Raw genomic sequence first — 12978 nt, 5'->3', positions numbered from 1 at the left:
TTGTCTGAAAGTTAGCTGCTAGTTTAAATTAAATATCCAGGTTCAGTCTTCAATATGGACAGCTGCATAACCAAAGTTTATCTGAGTTGGTGAGACAACTTCCACAAGTGCCATTGACAGATCACTGTTGCTATCTAGACTCTTTTTATAAAATAGGTTAGAATAGATGGATAAACTATGGTGAAAGGCATCACATTCATAATAAAAAGCCAAGTATTTCACAGGAAGGAAAGATTTCAGTTTTTAAGTATAAAAATATGTAACAAACAGAGTTTATATGTCAAATAAACAGAAGCAGAGTCTAGAAGTACAAAAGTACCAAGACAAAATATAAGTTCTTCCTCTTTCCTTTATAGGGAAGGGAAGGGATTTCTTTCAAGTGGCACTTAATGCAGGATATCTTGTTGTATATTTATTAATTATCTAATTGTAACACACATACTTGCACACACTCAGTCTCTCATTCATTCATTCATTCTATAAACATTGACTCTGATACAATACTCTGGAACCTGGCAAAATTAGGGTGAGATGGACCAGATCAGTTTTAAATTTAGATTTTATGATTATTCTTGAACAAAAAAATTTATTTGTCCTAAATGTGGCCTTTCAAAACCTAAAATAACTGCTTGTATTAAGAACACTCTTTTCTAGCAGCCTTGTAATGCTGTGTTATGATAGCTTCTATGTTCTGTTAGCCAAACAGTTTTGGGAGAGAAGGATTGTTTGATTGTCTTTGCAAATTTACAGAAAAGATGAATGCAGTGTGTTATTCAACAACTAGAAAAGCTTTGCTAAAAATAAGATCCAGCTGTTTGAACAGTCCACTGGTAAGCTAAATAGTACTGTATAATCTTTAGATTTCACAGAACAATTTAGCTGTTCCAGTACTCTGGCTGTCAATTCTTTTCAAACAAGATAATGTAAATCTGAACTGTTTTTACTATTTCTCACCACCTATCTTTAACTAGAATGTAATTTACACTGTTCTGGTGAACTTTTGTATTCTAAGAATTTTTTTGACAATTTTTATCAATTTAAGTAAAAACTACGGTGATATGGTACCAAAGACACCACCTTTAAAAACATAAGCAGCAGCATCAGCAGCAGCAGTTGTACTATAAACAATAATACTGAATATTTATTTCATTCACTAACATAGAGCCCAATACTTGGTAGGGTACACTCTGCTTTACTGTATTAGAATATGAATTTACAGGACATGACATGCTAACACTTTATGAATACCCCTAGGTATAAATCAAGGGTTTGTCTACATGGGGAAATTACTTCAGAGAAACTTAGAATTTACAGTAAACCAGTTATTCCAATCTAACTCCAAAATCATGATGGGAATGAGAAGTTAAATATTCCATTTTCATAGTATAATATGCCTTATACAAAGACAATGTCAACACTGGATAAAGATTTCTCCATAATGAATTACAGCTGTCCTCCTATGATACGTTCGCTTCCTAACTCAAGTTATCTGCAGGCTTTGGCGGATGTACAGATTATGAATGCCAAGCAAGAGGCCTGGCACAATGCTAAAATATCATGAGAGCAGGTTTGAAAGAAACATTGACACATTGCCCGCTATCACCCCACCATGAGTTACAACCACACACGAACTGGAAGTTTTTGCCTTGCACAAAGGCAGATTGTGCATCTGATTGGTAACAATCAGACCTGGAATTCTATCATCTGGCACTCTCAGTCTTCATATTTTTTCTCCTGAATTAATCTGGCATATTGACTTTGGAAACCTGCCCTAGATGACTTAGACAGGCTTTGCTGCACTGAAAAGTCCATAAAAATAAAAGTGGAATAAGCCAACTAGCACTTAATATGCATCAATAATGTCAACATGAGAATTCAATATATAGTATCTGGAAAGCTGCAAAGCCACATCATACTTTCTTGCACAGAAACTTCTCAAAGCTCTTTCTTTATAAGCTAACTCCAAATCCATACTTTGCCTCCCTTATTTCTTAAGAAATAAAACAGTTTCTGAGCCCACTACGCTCTACATATAGCCTTGAGACAAAGGAGTCTCAAGGTTTTTGGAGTGAAGACTGTCTTACAAATCTGCTGTTAGAAGTAGCAAAATTGTGTCACCTCTTAGGATGCAACAGTACAATAAGATGTTTATCAGCTATTGGTCAGTGAGTACCTTTTTATTTATTTTTTTAAAACAAAAACTAAGCTAACATAAAACTCTGTTGTACTAAAAGTGAAATACATTAACTCTAATATTCTGATATATTACTAATATAGGAATCTGCAAATATAGGTGTTCCCTCCCTACCTCCCTTCTCCCACAGTATACTGAGAGTTCTCTGATGTGATTTGCTGAAACCCAAAAATAAAAACAGTACTTTTTCACTGCAGTGTTTATCTTGCCCTTTAAGTTCTCTGCAGAAAAATAACAGCAGTCTGCAGTAAAACAAGGTGAGCCAGAAGGAATGCATATTGCCTTGTTATCTGATAAGGAATGATGACTAGCTCACTGACAAAGTCCTCAAGAATTGTCACACACAAGGTGTTGACAAAAGGATGAAAACACTTTTCTCCTTTACAATAAAAATAGTGCCTTACTGCTTTTATGTAAGTAAAAAACAGAAAAAAGGTATTTTACTGACACCATCGCAGTACATTTGCCAAATAAAATGAAAAACGTTCACAAATTTGCATAGCCCTCAAACAAACACTATTTTACTATCATGAATAAACAAGATACTTTTAAGAGAGTGTCAGAGTGACAACTTTTCCACCTCAAGATCCCAGCGTTAACAATATGGATAAAAAAAAATAAAAGAAAAATCACAGGTTTAGTTAGTGGTACAATATATGCAAATATTGTACTGTACATTCCTGCTCGAATGGGCTAGATGAGTGATAAAATGCCTTCTACCACTGACCGAAGACAGATTTGAGTGATAAATTAAATGTTTCCTTTGGCTAATGTATTCCCATCTATAAATACAATTATAGGTCCACAAAAACAACTAAAACAGCAGGGGGAAAGGCTCAGTGAAATAGCTGGAAAAACTTGCTTTGTATGATTTAAGGTCCACTGCTTGGACAACTACAGAACAGGCTGGTTTGACAGTGGACAATGTGAATAAAGTTGAAAGGGGGAACTTGACCAACCAGAAGTTTTTCAGAGAAAAAGCACTAAAGATAAACGTCATCTAAACAACGGTAACATACCTGTATTGGTTCTTGCTGCTTAAAAACAGGACCAAGATCAGGCAGAATAAGCTTGATATATTCTTCTTTGGTGCACTCCTCAGCAATTAGGAGAACATTAGGCAAGACAAAGGGTACCATATCGGGATTCACAAACTCAGAGGTCAAGCAAGGCAAAATTCGCTGAATTATAACACGCTAAGAGACAAAAACACGGATGTATCATATTGCACCGCACTACATTAAGTTATTATCATGTCAGCTCAACAGCTTTAGTGATAATTACTATAACAAAAGCAAACAATTTTCAATATTGAACTCTTATTTTCATAGTATATTCAAGTCAAGATACACTGTTACTTTGCTTATATTTGTTTATTAGCATTCAAGACATAACTGATCTAGAGCAACCATGAAGGCCAATAAAAGCTATTAACTGCACAAACTGCACAAAAATAGAATTTTAAGTCATATATGAAAATCTCATTGTATACATTTTCTTTCAAAACAACCTAAAAACATTTATCACCACAAAGTTAAGTTCAAACACATAATCTTACTATACCTAACTGTAAACTCCTTGTAAATTCCCCAGATGAGATTAAGCTGACAAAATGCATATATAAATACACTGTAGATGTCTATATCCAAGTAAGGTATCCTTAAATGCTTTTAAAGACGATGAAGAGAAACACATACTTCAAGGGCACAATCAGTCTTCTCATAATATACGCTTCCAAAACAGAAAAAAACCCAATGCCCTTAAGATGATTAGGTCAGTTTGTCACTGTCTAAAGTTATATGAAAAAAATCCCATCTATGCCCAACACCAAAGTATCAACACCAAAGCTATATTTGCAGCATTTGATCAAGAGTAAAAAAAGCCTACTAAATTAAAAAGGAGAAAATAATAAATATGCAGTTCCACATGGTGCAGTTCAAAATAAGGACATTTAATGTAATGGTTCAGAAACTCAGCTACTCTATTTTAAAGTAAATTAATATTATTTTTCCATCACATGTGCATTATGCCTTATATAAATTAGAGAATACCACAAAAGGAAAGGATTTGGACTACACAGTGGTCTAACACTACACAGAAGAAATCTCGAATGACAGACATTTCCCTTTGAGATCTCTGGGCACTGCTGGCAGAATACAGTGCTTTATCCATTGAGGAAAGGAAACTTTGCATCATTTTTTGTAACATTAAAGTTCTGCCTGCCTACGAAAACAGTTGAGGCAATCTTTATATATAGATTGGGAGAAAAGGTTGGATAGGATGACTTCATAGATCTGTAAACAAAGGCAGAAAACTTGTAAGTGAAGAAAAGAGATCTTCCATTCAAAGTGGGATGAACTATAAGAGGATATGGCAAACGATGGTTCCTCTCATATACTGATAGCACAAGTTGCCATTTTCTGTTTCCAGAACTACTGATAACTGAAGGGTATTTCCACATAAATTATTTTCATATCTCCTCTTCCTAGTACTCTACTCTGACAATCTCATGGCAGTCTTTTATGGAACCATGTTACATAGAGTCCAACAGTCCTAGATTAAGAATGTTAAAAGATGTTTATGTATTTTTAACTCATTATTTCCGTACAACAGTAGAGACATACCTTAGGTAGTTTTGGCAGAACCTTTGGTAGTCCTTTAAAAAACTGTGATTTCTGAAGGTTATCCCTTTGAAATAAAGAATCAAAATACTGAAGCGTCATTGCTCCCACATCATCGAAGAATGGTATCTAAAAATTAGATTAAAAGCTTGTGATTTGGAGGAAGACAATACTAATGCTGTTTTAAAGACTCCATATGTGCAACCATCTATGTACTCTTTCAATGCACTACAGAAAACCTTTACAATGAAGTGGCTGCAACTAACAGTTATAAATATTTTACACACTGAGTAGTATAACACTCACAGATCAAAGGTTAATTGTGAAGGCAGTTAATTATCGTAGTATTTTAAAGAAGTATACAGTAATACATATTATGTTTATCTATGCTAACTTATTTTGTATGAAATGATGTTTTTGTCCACATAAAGAATTAAAAGCAGAAATCTTGATTAAAAGTTCTCCTAAGAATAATTACACTATTTAATATTACAATAAAGGATCTGATTAAAATCTCTGGAACCTTATAATGAATCATGCATTTACATGCAATTAAATGGGTAATTATAAAAATTTCTCTCCGATGTTCAGGTTTGCAGACCCACTTGTATATATTACATTTCACATACTGCCCCATATTTGCATTACTTCAGCTGCATCACCAGCTGGCAGAAAAGATAGCACAGGGCTTCTTAAGTATTGTGTAACAATGTATACATAGAGTGGATTTATAAGCATGCTATGAATAAAACACTAGGGTTCATCTATAGCAGTGCAGTATCATAGTAATACTGATGGAGCTGCTTCATCATTGATGAAAGATTGCTAAATATGCATGTTGATGCCAAGACCATCAATCTAAAACCCCTTGCATATTCAGCTTTCAGTGAGCAGCTGAAAGCAAAGAACAGAAGAGAGCCTATCTCAGACCTAGGTAGACCAGAACAAAACTTGCATTTGGTAGGACAACTTGCGTAGGTAAGACTACTCCTTTTTTCTCACTCTCCATTTCAGAGAGGGATATATCTAACCTCATGGTCCTGCAATGGCTGGAGACAGAGCATGGTCTCAGAGCACAGTTGTTTTCAATTCTTGCAAATTCTTGCAAAGAGCAAGAATATAAAAACATACAGAAGCTTTGCTGTTAGGCAGAAAGACAGGCAGGCTGCTGTAGGGCAATACAGAAGAACAGAATCTATCAACAGAGAATTCAAGCTACAGAAGCCTCCCTTCTTCACTCACTACTTCTTCCAACTGCTAAGATACTGATTTCTCTCTCTGTATTTTTTTTTATATGACAGAAAAAGAAGAAAATTCTTAACTAAGCAGAAACCTGAAGTACTATCAGTTATGAGAAAACAAGATGTAAGACAAAAGAAGGATCATGCTTTTAAGTTCTACTTTCAAATAGGAAAGTGGAGGAAGAGTTAGTCAAATTAAAACTTAAATTGACTATCTGCAATCAATTTTTGTTTCATTATGACAAGTATGCTCCAAACAGATTTTAAGTTATTCTTCTGCATACTTCAGAATACAACAAAAACGGTAAACCAAAAGTTATCTTTATATTTGTTGACCTTTGTCATTTTATGGCTTTAATAGCCTCTAATACAGGCTTAAAGACTGAACTGTATAAAAACGTAGCATAGAAAATACTCCAATTGTATTGGAAAGCAACAAAATACTTTTGCATTAAGTGACCACTCTAAACTGTTTCAACACACTCTTCTTTCATATTAATAGAATAAAGGTCAACTCAAGGAAAACAACTTTTACATCAGTTAACACCATTATTTCCAAAGAAGTTCAAAACATATTTACATTTCAACTAAAAAGATTAACGGGAAAAAGATTAAAAATAGCTCTATTGTTTCTACAAATCAAACATTGCTTCCCTCTTTCCTATAGTTACTATATTTTCCATGAACTGACCTTAGTCATTTGATCTGCGTCTGGTCTTACTGCTGGAGCTACATTTAAGAGTAGCTTTACATGTTCACGCACCTCTTCTGGTATATTCTGAAGAGTACTGGAGCTTAAACGGCTCAGCTGTGTAAGTAATTTAAGCACATGCACCATGAATTCAAAAAATCCTGCATATAACTATTTCCAACATACATTAGGGCTATACTTTGTCTTCTTGGTGGCTTTCCTACCCACACCTTTAATATCTCTCCCTTCTCCCCATTTATAACCACTTGCTTCTGATCCCTCATGGTCTTTCCTCTGTCCCCCAACAGAATATCTGCTTCTGGTCACATTCTCTACTCCCAACTTCTAATTGTGTTCAGGTTTTTGGAAAACACAGGAAACAATATTTAAAAGAGGTACAAGTTATAACTGAGATGTCAGTTATATATATGAAAAAGCAGTACACATGATTAAGGCAACAGACACCTTAAGAAGTTACAGTAAAGGAAACTTACATAAAAATGTACATTATGTCAGCTGTTCCAAGTAATTCTCTTCTGTTACTATTCATAGTCCACAAAGAACATGAATTAACATTCTGCTAGGTAAGGGGATAATATTCACAATGTCAAGTGATCGAATCACTTTAATCTCTGCAATCTCCTCCAATCTTACACTGGTCACTCATTGCCTTGTGTCTGATGCTCTTTGTCTTACTCACAGGTAACGTATTTATTCCACGTGCACAGAATTCCATAGGAGTACAAGGAAACTAGGTGAGAAATCAACTTTCTCATTGATAAAGTTGGTACATATAACTTCCTCTATTCTTATTTCCCTTATTTTGCTAGCATTTATTTTTTTTCTTATTATAAAGATGGCATGTATGGTAAGTTACCATTATAGGATTGTTTGTTTTGAAGCACTGACATTGTGCTCTAAAAATTTAAATCAATTTTAACAGTTACATTCTAAATATGAAAAAGCAACGCAGAACGTTTACAAATAGAGCAAATACCTGATCCAGTTGTCTGCTGAAACTTTTATAAATATCCTGCTTGTTGACCTCAAAAATTGGTTTCCCTTTATTAAATACTGCATACATAACAGCTCCTAGAGAGTACATATCACTGGCTGTCTCACAGCTCACAGAGAGAATATATTCTGGTGCCAGATATTCGGGATTTGGAAGACACAAGGATGGCAAGTTTGGATCCCATTCTTTACAAGGGAATTTTGGCTACAAAGAGAAGAGTAAAAGAAAGCATACCAATTAAAGAATGATTCAAATAAGAGACTCAGGCAGCAAAAAAATAATCAATCCACTCAAATTCAGTTGTGACTGAAATGGAAATGGAATAAGTCAAAACTGGTAAGAATCTGTGTGTAACATAGATTAATTAGCTCAAGCAGTTAAGCCTGGTTATTAAAATTGAGAACGGTAATGTAAATGACAAAATACTCTGCTGTAAGAGGGAAACATGAATTATAATAGGCATTCCCTTTGGGAGCTAGGAACCAAGCATGGAGGGGACAGAACAGGCTAAACTAGGTACCTGTGTATGTCAGTCAACATGCAGGTGAGTAGAAGATCTGGCCCAGGCTTCTGTATCTGCCTGAAATTATCATTAGTCTATTTTAAGTCTACTAAGCCAGCTCTGGCTCACTTTTTGTAATGACCAAAAGTAGCACTTCAGTCCAGATATATGTCATATGCTCATTCTTCTGGCCAAGAAAATACAGAAGTAAACATTACGTAAATGATTCTGTCTTGAAACTGAATCTAGTTTCATGAAACTAGTTTCAGGCAAGAAGCTGAATTTGAAATTTCAAGACGACAAATATAAAGATCAATTACCTCCTGTTCAGATGGATTTGTTGACTGGATACAAAAATCAAAGCCCATAATTTTCCACGCTCCACTCTTATTCAGAATTATATTCTCAGGTGTAATATTCCCATGGACCATTTTCACACTGCTATGCAAAAAGGACAGGCCTTCAGAAACCTGTTAATAAAAAATCACTCTTTCAGGTTAACTCTTTCCCTACAGATGTCATTAAGACATTTACAACATTTCTGTTACTAATACAGCCTACTACTACATGCTGTAGTCATAGTTAACCAGAGAAGTTACCAATTCTTCATCATCAATTTTAGATTATGTCTTAATAACTACATATGAAGAAAATTATATAAAGGTGGGAAATCAGCAGATAAGATTACTAATGAAGATAAACTATCACAGCATAAGAGAAAAAAAAGTTTTACAAATATGAATAAAATATTCACCAAATAAAATTAGGAAGTTATTTTTCCTCCCCTGAAGGGTAAAGTACAGAAATGACTCACAAATGGGAGTGCCAGTAGCTGTACATAGGCCTTACGCTGTTTTTAAATAAAGAGTAAATCAAAAAGAAGATAGTTCTGGTCTTTTCAAAAAATGAAGCAGGGACTAAGAGAAAGGAGGAAGCAGACACCTCTGCATCGCTGCACATTTACAAGCAACAGCGAAGGCAACACAGCTTTCCAATTATGCAGAAGAGCAGTGGAAGTAGTAAAGGTGAGGAAAAGAATCTACTCTGAAAAAGAGAGAGCAAACAGGACCTACATTTTGTGCATGGCATTTATGGGAATGAAATGAGTAAGAAAAAGAAAAGAGCATGTTGAAATTTGCCACCTACTTCAATATTAAAAGAAGTAAAGAAACAACAAGCTCTAGAGTTCAGGAGATATTTTTACTCTTGTTAGAAAGCAAGAAGAAACAAGGAAGGGGTGAAATATACCAATTTATTTTTAATATAGAATTAATTTATATAGAATAAAAGAATTAATTTATCTTCTTCTTTTCAATGTCAAAATAAGCAAAAACAGCAACTTAAAGTATCCAATATTCATTCTTTCTTACAGTTCAATGATTGGAGCACTGTCATCTCTTAACTCATAATAATTTCATTTACTCTAGGCAGACAAGACAAACTGTAAAACTATGATTAGTACTAAGAGCACATGAAATTATAAGGACAACTGTGCAATACCTGAAGCAAGCCATATTTGGTCTCCACATCATAAAGTTTATATTCTTTAATGTCAGATGGTAGAGGAGAAGGTAGGTTGTCCCAGCTGCCAAGAACATTAGCTAAACTTGCACAGACTGGTTCTGTACAAAATGCCAGGCAATCTCTAAAGAAGAGATAGATAAAAAAAAACATTGCTTGTAAATAAATACAATAAATATCTTGATTGTCAATGAAGAACCATAGAGATGTCATATTAGGTAATGCCAGCACACTTAGCATTACCTAAGAACATGCTATATGTCATGTTTTATATAACTATTACTATATTTGATCTATAGATATCTGAAATAAACAATCTTAGAATACAGAAACAAGCTTGAGCAGGTTATTCTCTAAAATTCACGTCACTAATGATGAATATAATATTTCATTAAAGATTTTTAGAAAACAATGCTATTCTTGTCCTGAGGCAGCAATACCAAACACATAATTCTTACTATCATTGTAACTTGCAGAATCAGGCTTTTAGTTGTGGCTAAAACTGAATCTACATTTACTATGATTAGACAGTAACCAGAAACAAAATTAATAAAATACAAGTTAGTGTCCGAATATTCCTTTATTTTCACGTGAAAGAACAAGAGGCGCATAAATAAAGACAGTTGTTGTATGAGCTGCAATTTTCCTATGCAAGTAACTATGGGGTTGGTGTTTTCTTTTTTTTTTACTATTGCCTTCTACCTCAAAAAGAATAGGTCTTGTTTTATGGCTTTTTGTATTAGCAATGTTTGAAAAGCATAAGTAAACCAAACCTCCAAACACACAGAGGACTGTATAGCTGTACAGGAAAAAAAAATCAAAATTTCAAATTTTCAAGTCCTGAAAACAATATATGCCTGTGTTACAAATTTAATGCAGTATAGATAGAGCTATTTCTTATATCCACAGCCTTCAAACTGGTATGTACAGCACTGAAGGCCCTAGACAGTCACTGCATCTCACATCTCAAATGTTTCAGAGCTTTTTTTGAAGAAAATATGACAGTAGCACAGATACCTGGTTTAAGAATGAATATTTCATGAGAACACCAAAACATTTCCCCAGTAGAAACACAGAAAATTGAGACCTAATAACAGTAATAGAGGTATATTTCTGAATAATGAAGTTATAGGCAAGAACCTCATTCCTTAAACATATCACAGAACACATTGCACCTCAGCATAAATCTGCCACTTAGGTTTTATATATCTTACTAATTAACAAGCTTGCACTTTGAAGTTAAAAAAAAAAAAAGATGAAATGCGTAAGCTTCTTATCCCTCACCTAGATCAAGAGAGACAATTTTAATTTTATCAACTGCCCTTCTGAAGGATAAACAAAATTAAAATCCATTGATTCACAAATGTCAACCACTCTAATGAATTTCTTTTCGGCTTCCTCCCTACCATTTTGTTGACTCCACCTCTTTCACATTTTTATTAATAGACTTACATCTATAAAATTTAGTCTTGTACCAATCATGAGGAAGAATCAGAGCACAGAATTACAAAGTCTTTCATTTTTTAATCCTACTTTAACTTTGCCATGGAGCTTATAGATTTAGTTACAGTTAAGGCATAGATGACAGAAAATATCTACAAAACAATTATCACTGGTCTTCAAAACACAGATTCTCCGATTGCTGTTGTTTCAGAGCATGAAAAAAAGCTTGTTTTTTCCTTTGAAAGCTAATTAAATAAAGACGCAAATCAGAGTAACAGAAGGAAGGGGCAAATTCAATTAAAGTAAATTAACATTGGAGGAAATGAGTCAGTTATACACCACAGCATCTTTAACAGCTCCCTGAATAACATCAAAATGACATTCAGAGTAACATAATAATAAGAAAACAAGCTGAAAAGAAAAGTGGTTGCAAGAAAATACGCATTGGGAAAAACTGTAACAGATGGACCATCTAGTAAATTAAATATCTAGGACTTCACACTACTCATTTTTTAATAGGTAGCAATGACATTACAAACAGATTCATAATTTGGCTTTTTGCTCTTTTCTCCAGTAACAAATATAGAATAATATTACTCATCTATGCTGTTAAGGGAATTGAAGACAAGCTGTACATAGAGATACATTTATAGTAAATATTTAGTATAAAGTGTTTACGTATTTCATATATTTATTATATGTAAAATGCACACAAAATAGTATGCATAAATAATATAGAATGTTTCTATAAAACATATTTAGTATATTTGCTCAAATCCTCAGAAATGCTAAAGAAATGTAGCTATCTTACCACACTCTTGCACATTGATACACAGTCTGAGCAAACCCTCCTTTTATGCACTTCCCAAATACTGTTACAGCAGTTTCTAACACAGCAAGCCACAAGATAGGCTTGGGGCTAGTGACGGTCCAACAGAGAGAGTGCTGAGGATGGAAAGGAGCAACTGGAATGAAGCACAGGGCCTTACTAAAAACGTGTCAACAAGAACTCTGACATAACTACAGTTTTTATTTTACTTAAAAGGCTTAAATTCTTGCAAAAAGAACACAAAAGCTTTCTTAACAATCCAAGATATGAGTCTTAGCTTCTTCGTCCGCAAGGTAGAATTAGGGTAAAATAAGTACAGATGAAGTTGCTGAGTCACAGAATCATAGAATCAGTAAGGTTGGAAGGGACCTCTGGAGATCATCTAGTCCAACCCCCTGCTCAAGCAGGGTCACCTAGAGCATGTCAGACAGGGTTGCATCCAGGCTGGCCTTGAATATCTCCAGAGAAGGAGACTCCACAACCTCTCTGGGCAACCTGTGCCAGTGCTCCGTCACTCTCACAGTGAAGAAATTCTTCCTCATAAAAGTCAACTGAAATATTGTGACAATTTTAGGAAGAAACTTGGGATGTACTCTGGGATTCATCAGCATAAACTAAGACTGAGATGATCTAGGCCATTTAACCTGTAACAATTATTTATTGTTGTACTGTACTGAAAGCTGTTCTCAATTACATAGTTTATCTGCTTTAGACTTGTGTGACGGGTACAGAGAACTGCAAGGCTATTGACTACTTTGAACCCTTAGGGCAAAACGTGTTTAGAAGTGGAGGAGAGATACATATGAATAAGCAAGTGTCATTTGATGAAAGAAATCTTTCCCAAAGTAGATATTCCCTTGGTATTCCTGGCCCCAGGAAACCAAGAAAAAACTATCTTAGGTACACTCAGAAACATAATCT

At 34.5% G+C, this 12978-nt stretch overlaps 1 protein-coding gene across 3 annotated transcripts in view; it reads right to left on the bottom strand.

Moving 5' to 3' along the window:
• SCYL2 (SCY1 like pseudokinase 2) overlaps positions 1 to 12978 on the bottom strand; it is a 39760-nt gene that overhangs the window by 13771 nt on the left and 13011 nt on the right. For all 3 annotated transcript variants that reach the window (XM_062585911.1, XM_062585919.1, XM_062585926.1), the window contains 6 exons: positions 9765 to 9909; positions 8585 to 8734; positions 7745 to 7966; positions 6748 to 6864; positions 4819 to 4944; positions 3214 to 3390 (listed from right to left, as the gene is read on the bottom strand). In XM_062585911.1, coding sequence (XP_062441895.1) covers positions 3214 to 3390; positions 4819 to 4944; positions 6748 to 6864; positions 7745 to 7966; positions 8585 to 8734; positions 9765 to 9909 — 937 coding nt within the window. The remainder of the gene's footprint in view (positions 1 to 3213; positions 3391 to 4818; positions 4945 to 6747; positions 6865 to 7744; positions 7967 to 8584; positions 8735 to 9764; positions 9910 to 12978) is intronic.

Source organism: Rhea pennata, chromosome 1, assembly GCF_028389875.1.
Source record: "Rhea pennata isolate bPtePen1 chromosome 1, bPtePen1.pri, whole genome shotgun sequence".
NCBI classification, from domain to species: domain Eukaryota; kingdom Metazoa; phylum Chordata; class Aves; order Rheiformes; family Rheidae; genus Rhea; species Rhea pennata.
This window is presented reverse-complemented; position numbering and strand designations above follow the sequence as displayed.